The 20,875-nt window shown below is 47.9% G+C and overlaps 1 protein-coding gene and 1 long non-coding RNA gene across 2 annotated transcripts; one reads left to right on the top strand and one right to left on the bottom strand.

Moving 5' to 3' along the window:
- Positions 1 to 6,559: 6,559 nt before the first annotated feature.
- Positions 6,560 to 7,363, bottom strand: LOC119629725 (uncharacterized). Its single transcript, XM_038016594.2, has one exon. The coding sequence runs from the start codon at positions 7,361 to 7,363 to the stop codon at positions 6,560 to 6,562; it is 804 nt and encodes a 267-aa protein (XP_037872522.2).
- Positions 7,364 to 19,514: 12,151 nt separating this feature from the next.
- On the top strand, positions 19,515 to 20,172 carry LOC134201679 (uncharacterized). The gene is made up of 2 exons (XR_009977019.1): positions 19,515 to 19,642; positions 19,728 to 20,172. It is a non-coding gene; the product is annotated as an uncharacterized LOC134201679 (long non-coding RNA).
- The last annotated feature ends 703 nt before the right edge of the window (positions 20,173 to 20,875 follow it).

The raw sequence follows: 20,875 nt of genomic DNA, 5'->3' as shown, positions 1-20,875 counted from the left end.
TGCGTACTGACGTCGCAGTACAATACAGCTTGACTTCCAGGGACGCTCATCTTAGTCAGGCGTAAAGATATTCCACCTGATAAATGTTCTGCCAGCTCCGGATCTGTGGTTTGTCTTTGCCCGAAACAAACCTTAGTCCGTGGTGAACTGGGAGATAAAGTCCAGATGTCTGTACTGACGCGGCGAACAGTTATGCTTCGGCTGCTGAAATACGTAACATAAAGGTTTGTGGTCAGTATACACAGTAAAGTTTGTTGCTTCAAGCATATGCCGAAAGTATTTTATGCTCTCATATATGGCGAGAAGCTCTCGGTCGTACGGCGAGTATTTTGACTGCGAGGGGCTCAATTTGCGAGAGAAAAATGCTAACGGCTGCCAATTTCCACCCTTAAGTTGCTGGAGTACTCCGCTTATTGCAGAGTGCGAAGTGTCTGTCACGAGACTCAACTTTGCTTGAGTATCGGGATGGGCTAGGAGAGCTGCATTGCATAGGCTGGTTTTGCAGTCTTGGAAGGCTTGCAATGACGTCCCCTCAATAACGACGGGTTGTGCACCTTTAACGGAACCAACTAGCAATGCGTTGAGAGGCGCTTGTATCTGGGCAGCATTGGGTAGGAATCGGCGATAAAAATTTATCATGCCCAAAAATCGTCGGAGTTCTCTGACGGTTTTTGGGACAGGAAAATTTGAGATTGCCTCGACCTCGCTTACCAGAGGCTTGGTACCTTTTTCGGAGATTTGGTAACCCAAAAACGTGACTTCTGGGACGCCGAAGACACATTTGGTAGTATTAACCAAAACGCCATACTCTTACATGCGTGTAAAGAGTTGGTGCAGGTGGTCTTCGTGCTCCTGGGTTGACCTGCTAAAAATTAAAAAATCGTCGATATAAGGAAATGTAAAATCCAGTCCACGCGTCATCTCGTCAGCGAATCTTTGAAAAGTTTGCGCGGCATTGCGCAGCCCGAACGTCATATACGGAAATTCGAATAATCCAAAAGGTGTTGTGATCGCTGTCTTTAAAATGTCGTCCTTAGCTACTGGTATCTGATTATAAGCTTTTTGTAAATCCACTACCGAGAAAATTGTGCATCCGGACAAACAATGTGAAAAGTCATCTATATGACGAATATGGTATTTGTCGGGTATGGTTCGTGCGTTTAATGACCTGTAGTCGCCACATGGACGCCAGCCGTCGTCTTTTTTTTTCGACACCAGATGCAGTGGTGATGCCCAAGGACTGCAGGAAGGGCGTGCCGTGCCGTTACGTAGCATGGCATCGAACTCCTGCTTGGCGATTTTTAATTTATCTGGGGCGAGACGACGGGGCGGCAGCGATACAGGTGGACCTGGTGTGGTGATGATGTGGTGTGTCGTGTGGTGTCTGACGATACCCGGAGTACCAGCGGGGCGAGTTATTTCCGGATATTGTGCTAAAATATTGTGATACCACTACCACCAGTTGGAATTTTTACACTCGTGACAAGACAATTATTTTTACATATGGATGTTACAAACTTAAGGTTGGTTAAAGTATCAATAAGTTGTTGGTTGCTGATGTCAACAATAAGGTTGTAATGTGAAAAAAAATCAACACCAATAATAGCCATCGTGACATCAGCAACAACAAAGCGCCATGGAAAGTCACGACGTAAAGCGGTAGGCAGCGGCTTCGCTCTGCCCCTTGCATTGCTGAAGTCCATGGGCGACGGTAACCACTCACCATCAGGTGGGCCGTATGCCCGTCTGCCTACAAAGGCAATAAAAAAAAAAAAAAAACCTAAATTAAGATTAAGTTCGATATATCCATACGTATCTATCACTGAACCATTCGCGGCACTGAGTTGAAAAGAGGTTTTATAACGACGCTCTCGAAGTGCGGACACTGGGTAGACACAAATATCACTACCGGTATCAATAAGAAATTGATTTTTAGTTTTACTGTCCGTGATGAAGAGGCGACCCGTGGTGTTGCGGCAGTCTTGTGTCGTCATCAGCGACTGTCCGGACTGTTGACTGTTTTCCTTTTTTTGTGTGTGTTTTGTGTACCTTTTTTATTTTTTATGATTGAAGAATTACTGGTGGCCCGGAGGCCTTTCCAGTTTCACCAGGATAGGTGGGCGAGCAAAGGCTCAACCAGGAGGGGTGGGATTTGCTAACAGCTACCCGAGCGCCTCCGAAGGAGACCTAACAGCTCAAGAGTAGCTGCTTCGCGAATGAATCTACTACCGGATCGGAATCGCGACCCGCTGAGAAGATCCGGCGAGAAACTCAGCGAGCTGATTCATGGGTTAGGTTGCACGGCGAACTCTTTGTCGAGTTCGACGAGTACGGTTACCGAGGTCCCTAAGCCTGCTCCTAGTGTTAGAGCTGAAGGCGTCTAATGCAAAGGTTATTGGATCTGATGGATCTGTAAGGACGTGTCTAGGGCGTCGACGGTGACTGGCTCCCGCGTGATCAGGATTCGGGGAGTAGTCAGCGGCGGCAACGATAAGGCGATTATCATGACGCATAACCTTATCGAAGTACCGTTCCGACGCTGACTTCATGTATTTCTGGATAGATTCGAGGCCCAGGTCGTCGTGTAGGTCAACGTTCCTCACGAACCACGGAGCTCCGACGGCTAACCTGCAAAAGCGGGATTGTAGTGATTGGAGGGTGTCTATGTGTGTGCGGGCCGCGTGAGCGAACACCACACTCGCGTAAGTCATGACGGGCCTTATGCAAGTTTTGTAAAGTGTCACCTTGTTCCGAAGGGACATTTTACTCCGCTTACAGATCATGGGGTAGAGTCTAACGAGAATAAACGCGGCACGGTCGCGGACTGATTTTATATGCGGGCGGAATGTCATCGATGCATCCAGGGTAACGCCCAGGTACTTAACCTTCCTGGCCCAGGGTATGGGTTTAAAGCGAATATGGTAAGCGTAGAAATGATAGACAGTTTACGTTACAATGTTACATTCACTTAAGTTTATTAGAAGGAGAAAGTTAGACACAGTTCACAGACGAAGAGTAGAACAGAAATTGAAGTACAGATCACGAAACAGCCAAACACAGGAAAAGGAAACAAATTTACAAATTCAACTTTAAACTAAACATAAACGTTAAGCAAACTATGCGCAAGCACTGCGAAGCGGGTTAGCAAATAAAATACGACAATCATCCGACGGCAAGACTGGTTACGGACTGGCCGGCCGATCGATTGGAAGACGCGGGTGATGTGCGCGCACGCGGGGGCCACCCGTAGTGCTTGCGCACGGTGCGTCATTGCTAACTATATATAAATGATGTTTGTCACAAAAGTAGACAATATTAAAAATTAATATAATTTCTCAATCATCGATATATACATAAAATTTTATTTATGTAACTACATAGTTACCCTACATCACCCCCCTCCAGAGACCGGGTTACGGGCGATAATAGTCCGGAAATCTGACCCTACGCCCCGATCTAGTTCGACGAGTATGCTCTTCGGCTTCCGGTAGCACCCGATCGTCTGTGTGAGGAGTACGTAAGTGTGTGTGGTTGGTATGTGTGTGTGGTGTACGTGTGGGCTGTGTAAGTGCTGTGGTGTCTGGGTCATGTAGTATGTAGGCCGGCTTGATGCGATCTACGGATACCGTGACCTTCTTACCATTGGCTATGATCGTGAAGACTTTATCCCCACGTTGAACCACTTCGAATGGTCCAGTGTATGCTGGTTTCAAAGTTCCACCGACAGTACAGTCACGCAGGAATACGTGACTGCAAGTGGCCAAATCTTTGAAAACGAACGTGGTCTTTTTCTGATTGCTATGGCGAGACGCAGGCGTTGGCTTCAAATTTTGCACAATACCACGTAGCTTTGACGCAGATTCTGTCAAGACTGGTGTACCGCCAAAATCTGGTTCTGTGTTAAAAAATTCACCTGGCAAACGAAGTGGCTCACCATAGAGTAGTTCAGCGGAGGTGGTTTGAAGGTCTTCTTTGAAAGCGCTGCGGATGCCCAGTAAGACCAAAGGAAGGGAGTCGACCCAATTTGCACTCTCGTGGCAGATTATGGCAGCTTTAAGCTGCCTGTGGAATCTTTCCACGATTCCATTGCACGATGGATGGTATGCAGTTGTCCGTCGATGCTGAAAAGCTATGAATTGTGCAAGACTTCTGAATAGGGCTGACTCGAACTGTGCCCCACGATCGCTAACAATGTCAGCAGGGCACCCGAATCGCGAAATCCACCCACTGACTAAGGCTTTAGCTACGGCTTCCGCAGTGATGTCGGTCAAAGGGATAGCCTCTGGCCACCGTGTAAAGCGGTCGATCGCCGTGAGGCAGTAACGATACCCTTGTGAAACTGGCAGAGGGCCAACCAGGTCAATATGAACAAATTTGAACCTGGCTGCGGGAAGTTTGAATGTTCCCATGGGTGAACTTACGTGTCTCGTGACTTTGGAGCGCTGGCATGCTAAGCATGTACGGACCCACTCTCTGCAGTCCCGTTGGACGCCTGGCCATACGTACCTCTCTGAGACAAGCTTCGCCGTGGCGTTAGCACCTGGATGGCTTAGAGAGTGTAAGCTCTCAAAAGCTTTCCGCCGAAGCACTTTGGACATGAAAGGTCTCAGGGTCTCGGTCGAGTCATCGCACCAGAGCTCATATTGCGACCCGGGCAAATTTATTTTTCTTAGGCGCAGTGAGCTCTTACCTTCCACGATCAGTTGCTCTAGCTCTTTATCAGACTGCTGGGCAAGGGCCAGCTGGTCCAAATTTAAAGGCTGCACAACTTCCTCAATTCTTGAGAGGGTATCGGCCACCACGTTGTCCTTACCTGAAATATGACGGATGTCGGTGCTGAACTGCGCGATTAGGTCTAGATGCCTAAACTGCCTAGGAGAGCAGTTCTCCTTCCGATTATGGAAGGCAAACGTGAGTGGTTTGTGGTCCGTATAGATCACAAAGTCGCGAGCCTCGATCATGTGGCGGAAGTATTTTACGCTCTCGTAAATGGCGAGGAGCTCTCGATCATACGGTGAGTACTTTTGCTGGGTGGGACTCAGCTTATGAGAGTAGAAGGCTAGAGGCTGCCACGCATCTCCATTGTGCTGTTGGAGGACAGAACCTATAGCGCTGTCGGACGCGTCAGTTACCAGTGCCAGCCTGGCGTCGCATTTTGGATGAGCCAGCAAGGCGGCCTGACAGAGGCCTTCTTTGCAGGCTTCAAATGCCTTCGATGCCTCACCTGTCATGTCGATTGGTTGAGAGCCTTTGACTGATCCTGTTAGCAACGCGTTGAGGGGTCCTTGATGTTGGGCCGCGTTAGGGATAAACCGCCTATAGAAGTTTATCATCCCTAGAAACCTGCGTAGCTCCCTAACAGTCTTGGGGGTAGGAAAGCTCTTTATAGCGTCGACCTTCTCTGGCAGAGGAGTCGTTCCTGCAGCTGAGATGCGGTACCCCAAAAACTTGACCTCCGAGGCACCCAATACACATTTAGAAGTGTTGATGACCATGCCATACTCACGCAATCTGCTAAACAGCTGATGAAGGTGTTCTTCATGGGTGCTCTGGTCTTTAGAAAACACTAAAAAATCATCTAGATAGGCGTATGTAAAATCTAGACCCCTTACCATTTCATCTACGAAGCGCTGAAATGTCTGTCCGGCATTACGAAGTCCGAACGTCATGTACGGAAATTCGTACAGGCCGAACGGCGTTGTTATGGCGGTGTTCGCGATGTCGCCTGGATGTACGGGTATCTGATGGTAAGCCTTCACTAAATCGATGGTTGAAAATACACTGCTACCAGATAGACTATGTGCAAAGTCGTGGATGTGTTTGATTGGGTACCGGTCGGGGATTGTTCGAGCGTTCAACATACGATAATCGCCACAGGGACGCCATCCGTTGTCCTTTTTAGAGGCGAGGTGAAGCGGCGACGCCCATGCCGAATCTGATGGACGACAGGTACCAATTTGTAGCATAGCATTAAACTCAGCCTTAGCTATTTTTAATTTTTCAGGCGCCAATCGGCGCGGTGTACATGATACAGGCGGCCCAGGTGTGGTGCGTATGTGGTGTACAGTATTGTGACGAGGTGTGGTGTTTATTCCATGAGGACGAGTAATCTCGGGGTATTTTGCTAGTATGTCATGATACACAGACTTACCGGACATTACCTTGACCGAAGAAACATCCTCATTAGTGCGGGCAAGCAAACCCGGGGACGCTAGCATTGTGCTGCCATCGATTAGGCGTTGATTGCGAATATCTACAACAAGATTATAATGTGACAGAAAATCAACCCCTATTATCGCCTTTGTAACGTCGGCTACTATAAACCGCCAAGCGAAGTCGCGGCGCAAGCCTAGGTTTAGTACAAAGTGGGCGTACCCATATGTATTTATTACCGAACCGTTTGCCGCACTGAGTTCATAACCGGTTTTAAAGCGTCTTTCTTTGAGCAATGTTTTAGGAAAAACACACAAATCACTTCCCGTGTCCACTAAAAACTGTATTTTAGTCCTTTTATCCACCACAAATAAACGGCCGGTACTGGGTCAGTCGACGGCCATGCTTACCGGCTGCCCGTTTCTTTTCCCGCGTAGTCGCAAGGTTTCACGCATTTGTGCGCCTTCGATCCATGCTTCATATGATACCAGCAGGTGGGAAACTTCCGGTAGTTGGACTGCGACCTGGTGCTGGTAGACAATGAACGGCCACGACGTCTATACGTCGATCTATCTCTCGGACGTGACATTCGATCTAACTTGGCTGACAGAGCTTGTACCTGCTTAGTGAGCGCCGCAATCTGCTGGTCTCCCGTTGTGGATGAAGCGGAAGCTGTTACGACCTGCAAACCTGGTGCCGCTATATCCATAATCTGGTCTGCCAGTTCCGAAACCTCTTCCAGCTGTAATTTGCTTTGGGAGGCGATGATGGTCTGGACACCGCTGGGAAGGCGACTGGTCCATACGGTCCGGATAAAGTCATCGGGAACACCTGGACCTGCGAGCTGCTTTAAATGTCGCAGAAAAATCGACGGCTTCCTATCCCCCAGTTCTTCGTGGTTTAACAGCTGCATGACCTGGCGTTCGCGTGATTGCGTGAGCCGTTTTATCAGCACGGTTTTCAGGCGCTGGTACTTATCCGCTGCGGCGGGGGATGTGATTACACCTTCCACAATCTCTGCGTAATTTGCCTCCAGCTGTGAGATAGCGTAGTGGTACTTAGTCTCATCCTGTGTCACCTTTGCCAAGGCAAACTGGCTTTCCAGAGCTGCAAACCACAATTCTGGTTTTGTCGGGTAGAAAGCAGGTACCCGCACGCCGACACGGTTAACGTTCGAATCTCCATCTTTATTGTCGTCTTTGTTTGCCATTGTGTTCTAATTTGGGGTCACCAGTAAAGCGAATATGGTAAGCGTAGAAATGATAGACAGTTTACGTTACAATGTTACATTCACTTAAGTTTATTAGAAGGAGAAAGTTAGACACAGTTCACAGACGAAGAGTAGAACAGAAATTGAAGTACAGATCACGAAACAGCCAAACACAGGAAAAGGAAACAAATTTACAAATTCAACTTTAAACTAAACATAAACGTTAAGCAAACTATGCGCAAGCACTGCGAAGCGGGTTAGCAAATAAAATACGACAATCATCCGACGGCAAGACTGGTTACGGACTGGCCGGCCGATCGATTGGAAGACGCGGGTGATGTGCGCGCGCGCGGGGGCCACCCGTAGTGCTTGCGCACGGTGCGTCATTGCTAACTATATATAAATGATGTTTGTTACAAAAGTAGACAATATTAAAAATTAATATAATTTCTCAATCATCGATATATACATAAAATTTTATTTATGTAACTACATAGTTACCCTACAGGTTGTCTAAAGAGAGTAATCGGGGGTGTGAGATTCCTCCTCCTAATCCGGGAGGAAATCCGTGTGGAGCTTCCCCTCTGAAATAGCACCGCAGTACTTTTCGCTGGGTTGATGTCTATGCGCCATTTTCGGAACCACTGTCCTAGGGCTAGGGCTGCGCTCTGAAGCTTCTTCGCGATTAGGGACTTGTTTCTACTGGAATAGTAAACAGTCGTGTCGTCGGCGAATAAAGCTAAATGGGTCGGCGGCGACCGGGGAATATCGTTAACGAATAAGCTAAATAGGAGGGGTGAGAGGACAGAGCCTTGCGGGACTCCAGCTGTGAGAGGTCGTGGGGAGGAGCGGGTTCCCTCGACTCGATATCGAAAAGAGCGGTTCGACAAGAAGTCCCGTATGATGAGCACGAGACTATCCGGCACGCCCATGTTGAATAGTTTGAAAATCAAACCGTTGTGCCAGACTTTGTCGAACGCTTTTGCGACGTCGAAGAAGAGAGCTCCCGTGTATAACGGTTTTGGTCGATTAAGCCCCACAAGAATGTGCTCCGTGAGGCGGTGCACCTGTTGAACGCATGAGTGATTTGTACGGAATCCGAATTGTTCATCGATGAGAATGCCCTTGGATGAGACGAAGTCTCTGAGGCGTTTGTAGAGCAGACGCTCATACAGTTTGCCTAGAGACATGAGGAGGCTAATCGGGCGGTAGCTCGTCGGATGATTTTTTGGTTTACCGGGTTTATGTATGCCGATAACGTCCGCTTCTTTCCACACCGCGGGAAAGATACAGTTAGCCATAGCAGCATTGAAAATAGATTGGATGGGTAGAAGTTTAATAACGCGGTTAGATATACCGTCGGAACCGGGAGCCTTGCGAGGACGTAGGTCTTTGATCAGGTCTTTAACTTCCATTGGGGTGACGGGTGGTAACGCATCCGAGGGTGGCAAGGAGGCTCTGCGTTCTACCTCACTGTCTACTAATTCTACATGAACAGGGTCCGCGGATTGAATGCTGGGCGTGCACTGGGTTTGCAATGTATCGGCCAGCAGCTCTGCTTTTTTGTCATCATCAAACGCCGCGAGTCGACCTGAGGGGCCTACGAGGGGGGGCATAGTAACAACCGTATCCGATTTGAGAGTACGAGCTAAGCGGTAGTAAGATTTTTGAGAGGGCGAGTCCTTCTAAGAAATCAGACCATCTGGCATCTCGGACTTCTGCGATGCGAGACTTTACGTCGCGTTGTAGGGCACGCATTCGAATACGATTTTCCATGGTAGGATACCTATCGTAGGCGCGGATCGAAGCGTTCTTAGCTCTAAGGAGTTCCCTAATATCGTCAGGCAATTTGAAGCGGTGGAGGAAGTCCTCCGCTACATCTTGTTTCGATGACCTATCTAATGTCGAGGTGATGTGTGACGTTAGGATGTTTATGGCTTCAGCGGTATCCTGAAGAGACGGGGTAGAGTCCGGGCTAAACGGGAGCGATGGTGGATCAGATTCAGCCAGGCTGATGCCCAGCGTGTGCCAGTCCACCACAGTCCTCGTGACGGGAACGGAATCGGGAGCGCGACCGAGCTTCATAACGACGGGACGGTGGTCTGAATCTAACTCTGAAACTACTTCGATCGAGTGTAAGCGCAGAGCTATGTTTTTTAATAACGCTATGTCGAGTATATCCGGGCGATGCGCGATATTTAGCGGGTAGTGAGTCGGGGTTAGCGGAGCGATGATATCGACGGCGAGATCATCGACTAACGCGTCGAGCCGCCTGCCATTAGGGGTTGTGGTGTGAGAGTTCCACCTGATGTGTTTACAATTTAGGTCGCCCGCCAGAATGACAGAACTTCCCATGCTGAGCAGCGCCTCGATATCACTGCTTAGAACGATCTTATCCGGTGGAAGATAAACGGACGCGATAACGATCGGCGCGTGTCCCGGCAGTGAGATTCGGCATACTGATGCTTCGATGTTAACGAGCGCGGGGGGATCGAGCGGGATGCAGTGCAAGGCTCTTCTGTAGTAGATGACGGTACCACCACCACGAGCAGTGAGTCTGTCGTTCCTAACCATGTTATAGTTCGCGATTTTAGGGTCGCGGCACGCGGGCTTAAGTAGAGTCTCCTGTACTAAAAATATGTCAATTTGATGGTCACGCAAAAAATCACAAACCTGATCACGTTGATTTGCGAGACCGTATGCGTTAAAAAAACCTATCGTTACGGATAGGGGTTTCAGCCTACTTTTGTAGGCCATTGATTACCGGCGGAGTGAGGGGAGGACGTACATATTTAACGACGCGTATACGTCGGCGTATTCTTGCACAACGGCGATGAAGTGCTGTGCAGTGGAGGCGGCGCGTATGGCATCACCTAAAGCGTTAACGCGCTCAAAGTTAATCGATTGAAAGAAGTCGATCGCTAGAGCAAGATTGTCGGACGCTGTCGGAGGGAAATTCGCGGGGGAGGGGCGTATCGCGGGGGCGGGACGAGTCGCGGGGGCGGGACGAATCGCGGAGGAGGGAGTTGTAGCCGTGTTCGTGTACGGCAGCGGTTTCGCCCAGGCCGAGCCACTGGGCACCGGCGCCGGAACGAACGCTGGCTTAGCCTGCGACACAGAGGGTGCCGAGGCTTTGATGTCTGGGTGGGAAGCTCGGAGGCGGTTTTGGCGGGCGACGCGGCGATTTATTTTCGGGGCTCGGGGGCATCCGCGGTAATTTGCGGGGTGACCCTGTGTTCGACACAGGACGCAGCTAGGCGGTTCCGTCGCGGTTTTTTGATCGCGAGTGCATAGGGCCGTAGCGTGATCGCCTAAACACTTGACGCATCGGGGGCGCGCGTGACAGTTACGGGACGAATGCCCGTACAGTTGATAGTTATGGCACTGGCTAGGAGTGCCTTTTTTATGGGGGGCTTCGACGGCGATACCGGAGAGCCTACAGACGGTCCGTATGTTAAAAATTTGCTTACCCTCGGGGGTAGGCTGGAGGGCGACTAGAACCATATTATATGGTTCCCTACCGCGGCCGGTGTGCATGCGGTGCACTGAATTTACTGGTAGACCTTGTTCCAGAAGGTCGGCCTTGACGAGTTCGGCATCTAACTCTTTAGGGATGCCACGTATGACGGCACGGAGTTCGCGCTCCTCCTGGAGCGTATACGTATGGAAACTTATACGCTCCTTACGGAGGTAAGAAGAGAGGGCCCTATGGTCGTCGGGTGTTTGAACCTTAATTTGAATGCCGTTCGCGAGGTTACGGGCATTCGTGAAATTAATATTTTTGGCCTTAAGGGCCAGGGAAGCTCGTTCCCAGGCTGCCTTCTCTTGAAGGATTACCGGGGGAGGGGTTTGGATTTTCTTTTGTACTACCGGTCGCGACGACGGTGTAGCACAGGCAGGGGGAGCAACGGGGGTCGGTGGACGGAGGCGCGACGCGTTCGCGGCTCTGCTTACTTTGGCGGCCGCGGGAGCTCGGGCTTCCGCAGCGCGCCTCTTACCTTTTTGGACTACTGTGAATCCATCAGTCGAGGGAGCGGGGGAAGGATCGGAATTTTATTTATATAGGAAGGAAGGATTTTTATTTATATATATTTTTCATTTAATATTAGATAATTTTTTTTAATGCTTAGTTTAAAAATCATGCTTTAATAGCTCTTATATTGTACACTATTCCCCTCTTATACATCGTATTTCTCTCTGATAATGGTTTGCTGGAAGAAAACTCATGAATGAGTTAAGCTCGCCTTTGTACATAGTATTTAGACATTCTTTAAATCTGTTTTTATTGTATTTTCTTTTTGTGTACAATAAGTATAAATAAAATAAAGGATCGACCTCCATGTCCGACTCCGAGTCGGATGAAGAGGAAGGCGCGGGCGACCCGCAGGCGGGCGTTTTAGAGGGCGCGTGGTTGACGGTCGCGATGGAGGCCACGGACGATCGCTCGGGGGCAGTGGACGGTGCGGGTGCGACGGAGGCCGCGGATGAACCCGTGGACGCGACGTATGCTGCGGATGAGCGCAGGGATGGAACCGAGACCGCAGCGATCGACGCGGGAGCTTTGTTCGCGAGTATTGGGGACACGGGAGCGGCGGGCGCGACGGAGACCGCTTCTGAGTTCGCGGCGTGATTGGCTTTAAATTCTAAAAATTCGGCCGATAATGTCGGGTACCTCAGACGGAGGAATTCCGCGAACAGATCGATCGTGGACTCCATTTTAACTGTTACGTGCCCACTACCCCGGGACTTTAAACACACTCGCCCTACGGCGAGGCCCCAAAATTATGATAATCACGATTAATTACGGCACACAAACGTCCGCTTACAAACGGGCCGCTAAGTTGCCGAACGAATTCCAGGAATTTAGGGGTCCGCCCGTTCACAAACGGCGGTGCGACGCAATTAGCACAGGTAGTCACTTCCGAGAAAACACTTGGACGCCAGATGTGCCACGAACCGAGGTCGGGCGATCGAACGACCAATGAGCACGTCAGCACGCGGCGAGTGCTTGGATCGGAATGAGGACGTAGGTCTTTGATCAAGTCTTTAACTTCCATCGGGGTGACGGGTGGTAACGCATCCGAGGGTGGTAAGGAGACTCTGCGTTGTACCTCACTGTCTACTAATTCTACATGAACAGGGTCCACGGATTGAGTGCTGGGCGTGCACTGGGTTTGCAATGTATGGGCCAGCAACTCTGCTTTTTCGTCATCATCAAACGCCGCGAGTCGGCCTGAGGGGCTTACGAGGGGGGGCATAGTTACTACCGTATCCGATTTGAGAGTACGAGCTAAGCGGTAGTAAGACCTTTGGGAGGGCGCGAGTCCTTCTAAGAAATCAGACCATCTGGCATCTCGGACTTCGGCGATGCGAGACTTTACGTCGCGTTGTAGGGTACGCATTCGAATAAGATTTTCCGCGGTAGGATACCTGTCGTAGGCGCGTATCGAGGTGTATTGGAGTGTTGTAGGTGAAAATAAAAGAGAACTGTTCAAGTCGACAATTCGTGTAATACTGTTATAATTTAGTGTGTGCAGTTACAAATATAAGGTTAGGCGAGCTGCACACTACACCTCCCTTCTTTTAAAAAAAAATGATATTATTACATAACTACTTTTTTTTTTTTTTTTTTACTTAAACTAAATTACACAAAATATTATTAACTTTCATACTTTACTAACAAAAATCCAATAAAACAATATATTAAGTTACAAACTTCTTTGTATTATTTTTATGAATTATGTATGCTTTATTATCCTTTAAGATTTTAACATTTGGTGAGATATCTTCTATGACTTCGTATGGTCCTAAATAAATCTTATCTAACTTATCTCCTACTTGATTTTTAATTAATACTAAATCTCCTTTCTTATATTTTATTGAATTAATAGTTTTGTCAAAATTTATTTTTCTTAATTTTTTAATAAATAACAAATTGTTTCTTGCTTCAGCTTGTGCTCTTTGAAGTCTGTACTTTAGTTCTAAAGGGTAAGAATCAGGATTATATAAGGGATCAACATATGAATTTTGTTCTATGTTAGATGGTAGATTACAATGTTTACCAAATACTAATTCAAATGGCGTGTATTTTGTCTCAGAGTGAACTGTAGTGTTAAATGAAAAGCACCAGAATGGAAGCCAACTGCTCCAATCTGTTTTATTATTATCACACTGAATCCTAAGATAAGCTCCTAGAACCTTATGACTGTTTTCCAAACCTCCAAGAGTCTCATGATGATAAGCTGTTGAATGCAGTTTTTTTATATGCAATAAATTGCAAATTTCAGTAAATACTGATGACATAAACTCTGTTCCCTGGTCTGTTATTATTTCTGTAGGGATACCATATCTCAGAATAAAATTATTTACAAATGATCGCGGTACTGAAACTGTATCCTTCTTTTCTAAAGGATAAGCTTCAACATATTTAGTCAGATCACATTGTAACGTCAGAATATACTTATAATTAAAATTATCTACATCTAATGACCCCATTAAATCTAAACTAACTCTCTTAAAAGCAGTGGATGCCGTGGATGTGATAACCATTGGCTCCTTTGTACGTCTATTGGAATGCTTTTGAATCTGACAACTTTTACATTTCTTTACGTATTCTGATACTTCATTGGTCATTCCTGGCCAATAATAATACTTCCTAATATTATTTAACATTCTGTTTACCCCCGCGTGGCCACTCGTGGGTAACAGGTGGAAGTCATTTAGGATCACAGTCTTTGTGTCTTTGTCAGTAATATTTGTCACATCTTTAATGACAAGTAACTTGGGAAAATCTTTCAAATGGCTTATTTCCTTTATAAAATTGTTTACAAGTCGTTCATAGCGCTTGCTTTTAATTATTACGAGCATGTTTATCTTGATTTGCTTGCAAAAACGTTATAATTCTCTCGTTAACACACTTACGGTAGACAACGATTGATGGGGGTCGGAGGAGGGCGTTTGTCCAGCTCCGGCCCCTATGAGGAGGCAGTCTCCTCCCGGTGATGGTCACGGGGCGACCTAAGGGGGCTGAGACTGCGCCGCACGCTACCGTCACTCTAGCGCGCTGGCACCAGGAGGACGGGACGACGCGTCGGCGGCTGCGGACTGCGATGCGGTCCGCATTTTCGTCGTCGCTGTCGTCGCCGAACATACTGTGGAAGAGCAACCCGGTCGGCGGTGTATCGCGTTCCGACCCGGCAGGCTGGTTCTGGCCCAGCGGGGTATCCCGGAACACCAGCGGCATCGCCCGGGCGGCCTGAAGGGCCGCCGTACCGCGGAGACTGACGTCGTTGGTCGTCGACTATCGCCTCGACGACCCGTCGGTCGGGCGTCCTCGGGGTGGCGCCGCGTGTCTGGTTGTAGTGTTGACCGCGGGAACCCCCCTACTCTGACCGGGTTTTGACCCCGGACGGAGATCGGACGCCGGGTGTAAGAGTGCAGGGGAGTCGTTTAGTGGGTGGGCCCTAAATTCCTTGGGCCCGCGGTCTGCTCTCAACACCTGCAGATCGTAGAGTCTCACATACCCCGCGCGCCCCCTAGGCGCGGGGACCTCGTAGGAGGTTCGGCCCTCGGCCCGGAAAAAAAAAAAAAAAAAGACAACGATTGAGAAATTATAAAAATTGCTGATTTTTCAGGCACGAATTTGCAGTTACCATTATCACTAGTAAAATGCTTGATTTTTTCTATCTCTTTTAATGTATTTTTATTACAAAATAGCATCAATTCAACGCCGTCAATTGGTCGTTTGAGGATTTCCACTTCCATTAGGTTAGTTGATCAGGCCTTGGAGTAGAGGATACCTCCGTAGTCATGTTGTTATTGTCACAGTCAATACATAACCTACGAGCTTGTACTCTTGTCATGAACGATACTACATGCTGTTGCATTTCCTTTAAGCTGTTGGATGTAAAAGGTATCCGGCTCAATGCATCTGCAACTGCGTTGAGCAAAATTCACATGATTAATTATAATATTTAAATAAATATATCCCATAGACTCTAAATTAGAACTAATTTCTTCTATAACTATCTTATCCTGTTGTACTAAATTCAATAAATTCTACTAAACTAGCTGCACTATCGATTAATAAATTAAGATCGATATTACTATTTTTAAGTTGACACTTAATTACACAAAAATTACTATAACTAAAAATAGAATGAGTGCACTATTTAGGTGCGAAAAACTCTAAGTTGTCATAATTATTTGCGTTATCGTTGCGCAAGTTGTCTTGGATATTGGACTCTTGCGTGTTATGCTGTACACGCTGATTATTCATCGGCCGTCCGCGAAAATGCTGACGCTGGCGTTGATCGCCTGAGTGTTTACCTCGATTTACGATATGTGAAGTTCGTTGACCTGTACTATTTTCATAACAATTATAGTTACGATTATAATTTTTCTTATTCCTATAAAATAGCTATCTCCTCTGCCTCGGAAACCTTTGTAGTTTCCGCGTTTAACATTTTGGTTAGCTCTAAATTGCATACCCTACTCTTGTGGGTGGAAAGACATAGATTTCCTTAAACTGAATACAATGTAATTTCCGCATGAACTTAATAATAACATATAATACAGAACATTAAAATAACGAAAAAAAAAATGACAATATCAGAGCAAAAACTTACATTGCGGTAAGAACGTTTTTTTTTTTTTTTTTTTTTATGATTGAAAGTTTACTGGTGGCCCGAAGGCCTTTCCAGTTTCACCAGGACAGGTGGGCGAGCAAAGGCTCAGCCAAGAGGGGTGGGATTTGCTAACAACTGCCCGAGCGCCTCCGAAGGAGACCTAACAACTCAAGAGCAATTGTTTCGCGAATGAATCTACTACCGGATCGGAATCGCGACCCGCTGAGAAGATCCGGCGAGAAACTCAGCGGGCTGATGCATGGGTTAGGTTGCACGTCGACCTCTTTGTCGAGTTCGACGAGTACGGTTACCGGGGTCCCTAAGCCTGCCCCTAGTATTAGAGCTGAAGGCATCTAATGCAAAGGTTATTGGATCTGATGGATCCGTAAGGACGTGTCTAGGGCGTCGACGGTGACTGACTCCTGCATGATCAGGATTCGGGGAGTAGTCAGCGGCGGCAACGATAAGGCGATTATCATGACGCATAGCCTTATCGAAGTATCGTTCCGACGCTGACTTCATGTATTTCCGAATTGATTCGAGGCCCAGGTCGTCGTGTAGGTCAACGTTCCTCACGAACCACGGAGCCCCGACAGCTAACCTGCAAAAGCGGGATTGTAGGGATTGGAGGGTGTCTATGTGTGTGCGGGCCGCGTGAGCGAACACCACACTCGCGTAAGTCATGACGGGCCTTATGCAAGTTTTGTAAAGTGTCACCTTGTTCCGAAGGGACATTTTACTCCGCTTACAGATCATGGGGTAGAGTCTACCGAGAATAAACGCGGCACGGTCACGGACTGATTTTATATGCGGGCGGAATGTCATCGATGCATCCAGGGTAACGCCCAGGTACTTGACCTTCCTGGCCCAGGGTATGGGTTGTCTAAAGAGAGTAATCGGGGGTGTGAGATTCCTCCTCCTAATCCGGGAGGAAATCCGTGTGGAGCTTCCCCTCTGAAATAGCACCGCAGTACTTTTCGCTGGGTTGATGTCTATGCGCCATTTTCGGAACCACTGTCCTAGGGCTAGGGCTGCGCTCTGAAGCTTCTTCGCGATTAGGGACTTATTTCTACTAGAATAGTAAACAGTCGTGTCGTCGGCGAATAAAGCTAAATGGGTCGGCGGCGACCGGGGAATATCGTTGACGAATAAGCTAAATAGGAGGGGTGAGAGGACAGAGCCTTGCGGGACTCCAGCTGTGAGAGGTCGTGGGGAGGAGCGGGTTCCCTCGACTCGATATCGAAAAGAGCGGTTCGACAAGAAGTCCCGTATGATGAGCACGAGACTATCCGGCACGCCCATGTTGAATAGTTTGAAAATCAAACCATTGTGCCAGACTTTGTCGAACGCTTTTGCTACGTCGAAGAAGAGAGCTCCCGTGTATAACGGTTTTGGTCGATTAAGCCCCACAAGAATGTGCTCCGTGAGGCGGTGCACCTGTTGAACGCATGAGTGATTTGTACGGAATCCGAATTGTTCATCGATGAGAATGCCCTTGGATGAGACGAAATCTCTGAGGCGCTTGTAGAGCAGACGCTCATACAGCTTGCCTAGAGACATGAGGAGGCTAATCGGGCGGTAGCTCGTCGGATGATTTTTTGGTTTACCGGGTTTATGTATGCCGATAACGTCCGCTTCTTTCCACACCGCGGGAAAGATACAGTTCGCCATAGCGGCATTGAAAATAGATGCCAACATCACGATGAGTTGGACGGGTAGAAGCTTAATAACGCGGTTAGATATACCGTCGGAACCGGGAGCCTTGCGAGGACGTAGGTCTTTGATCAAGTCTTTAACTTCCATCGGGGTGACGGGTGGTAACGCATCCGAGGGTGGCAAGGAGGCTCTGCGTTCTACCTCACTGTCTACTAATTCTACATGAACAGGGTCCACGGATTGAGTGCTGGGCGTGCACTGGGTTTGCAATGTATCGGCCAGCAGCTCTGCTTTTTCGTCATCATCAAAGGCCGCGAGTCGGCCTGAGGGGCCTACGAGGGGGGGCATAGTTACTACCGTATCCGATTTGAGAGTACGAGCTAAGCGGTAGTAAGACCTTTGGGAGGGCGCGAGTCCTTCTAAGAAATCAGACCATCTGGCATCTCGGACTTCGGCGATGCGAGACTTTACGTCGCGTTGTAGGGCACGCATTCGAATACGATTTTCCGCGGTAGGATACCTGTCGTAGGCGCGTATCGAGGCGTTCTTAGCTCTAAGGAGTTCCCTAATATCGTCGGACAATTTGAAGCGGTGAAGGAAGTCCTCCGCTACAACTTGTTTCGATGACCTATCTAATGTCGAGGTGATGTGTGATGTTAAGATGTCTATGGCTTCAGCGGTATCGTGAGGAGACGGGGTATAGTCCGAGTTAAACGGGAGCGATGGTGGATCAGATTCAGCCAGGCTGATGCCCAGCGTGTGCCAATCCACCACAGTCCTCGTGACGGGAACGGAATCGGGAGCGCGACCGAGCTTCATAACGACGGGACGGTGGTCTGAATCTAACTCTGAAACTACTTCGATCGAGTGTAAGCGCAGAGTTACGTTTTTTAATAACGCTATGTCGAGTATATCCGGGCGATGCGCGATATTTAGTGGGTAGTGAGTCGGGGTTAACGGAGCGACGATATCGAAGGCGAGATCATCGACTAACGCGTCAAGCCGCCTGCCATTCGGGGTTGTGGTGTGTGAGTTCCACCTGATGTGTTTACAATTTAGGTCGCCCGCCAGAATGACAGAGCTCCCCATACCGAGCAGCGCCTCGATATCACTGCTTAGAACGATCTTATCCGGTGGAAGATAAACGGACGCGATAACGATCGGCGCGTGTCCCGTCAGTGAGATTCGGCACACTGATGCTTCGATATTAGCGAGCGCGGGAGGATCGAGCGGGACGCAATGCAGGGCTCTTCTATAGTAAATGACGGTACCACCACCACGAGCAGAGAGCCTGTCGTTCGTGACCATTTTATAGTTCGCGATTTTAGGATCACGGCGCGCGGGCTTAAGTAGGGTCTCCTGCACTAAAAATATATCAATTTGATGGTCACGCAAAAAGTCAGAAACCTGATCACGTTGATTTGCGAGACCGTAAGCGTTAAAAAATCCTATCGTTACGGATAGGGGCTTTATTCTACTTATATACGCCATTGATTACCGGCGGAGTGAGGGGAGGACGTACGTATTTAATGACGCGTATACGTCGGCGTATTCTTGCACAACGGCGATAAAGTGTTGTGCAGTGGAGGCAGCGCGAATGGCGTCGCCCAAAGCGTTAACGCGCTCAAAGTTGATCGACTGAAAGAAGTCGATCGCTAAAGCGAGATTGTCGTGTAACGTTAGAAAAATTAAAATTTTTTTTTTTTTTAAATTAACGCCCTCTAGCGTATACGTGGCGCAGTGTTGGAAATATATAATTATGAAGCACTGCGTAGTGCAATTATTCGACACTGCATAGCGTGACCGTGCTATCTTGTCTGTGGTTCGAGGGTGAGATTGTCACAGCACTATAACCGTAAGACTATTCTTATAAAAGGACAAGTCACTTTGTCCGAAGCCTTTTTCAATCAACATCTCTTGAGCTGCAGTGCAAGTTGTATTACGTATTTACCAAAGTCAATTTAACAGTTCCTTGGTGTATTTTTATTCAACCAGGGTAAGTGTTTCATAATTTATTCTCCACACTGTGTCCACAACCATTATCTAAATAGAAGTTAACACCACTTTGTCTTGTCGTGTAGGTCCTAATAACTGGTACATTACATGTACATGTTAGGGTGCGGAGCGTGACCTTACTATCACCTTCAAGATCCCGCAGTACTTTTCTGAGTGGACGCTGCCGGAAACGAGGCGCTCTGGCTAGGCGATCCAAGAAAGTGCTTGACTACCGTAAAACAGGAAACACACCTGCATACACAACCTGGCTTGGATCCAGCAACCCCAGTTGCGGGGAAGCAATCCAGTAAACGTTCATCGTCATTTTGTGAACCAAACTGGTGATACCGTCATTGTTTATAATATTGTTAATTTTAATCTCACTTTATTAAATACTTTCTCGTGTGTCCGGTATACTTACCGACACACATTTAATCAAGGATACCTTACCACTAAATTTATTCTGTGTGAACAATTATAACCATCGAATCTGTATTCCTGTGTAGTGAATAAACTCAAGTGTAATATATATTGTAATTGTTTCATTTATTGGCGTGAGTCTCCCAGAGCGGTAAGTGGTGGCGCCCTGAGATCCTCCTCACAGAGTCTCCTGTTCACCGGTTGTCTACCGGTGGTGACGTGTCTAGAAGTGGTGCGACTCGGCCCCGTGTCTCTCGACCCATAGACCACCTTTTGGGGAGTGACGCGACTGGGCCTCATGTAACATCGGCATACCAGGGACACCCTTAGACACAGACACGTTATAGTCGGACGCGGTCGGAGGGCAAGTCGCGGGAGAGGGACGAGTTGCGGGGGCGGGACGAATCGCGGAGGAGGGAGCTCTGCTACCTGTCGTGTCAACTCGTCAATATTTGTAGACGTGGTAGCGCTTGCTACCTGCGGTGCCGGGGTCGCGATGTCATTGACCCGAAAAAGTTGTTAAGTCTGTCGCTGCGACTGGCGACGCCATTTTTACGTGTCGTCGTGGTCGTGTATTAACTTGCGATTTAAGTGTATCACTTCCACTCGAACTGGACATCTCTTGAATGTGTTCTCCGGGGTCACCAGTTTAGTTGTCTTGGGTTGGTATTATAAAATCTTTGCAAACACAAATGGACACAAAGAAAGTTTTTATTTAAGACGAACACAAATATAAAGAAAGGAGAAAGTAACAAGAAATAGATAGTCCAAGCAACACAAGCGGTACACGAAACAAAAAGCAAAAATTATAAAA

This window comes from Bombyx mori, chromosome W, assembly GCF_030269925.1.
Source record: "Bombyx mori chromosome W, ASM3026992v2".
NCBI classification, from domain to species: domain Eukaryota; kingdom Metazoa; phylum Arthropoda; class Insecta; order Lepidoptera; family Bombycidae; genus Bombyx; species Bombyx mori.
This window is presented reverse-complemented; position numbering and strand designations above follow the sequence as displayed.

Bases quoted from the DNA above. Each gene is read 5' to 3' on its own strand.
- LOC119629725 (XM_038016594.2), bottom strand. From the start codon at position 7,363: ATGGCAAACAAAGACGACAATAAAGATGGAGATTCGAACGTTAACCGT.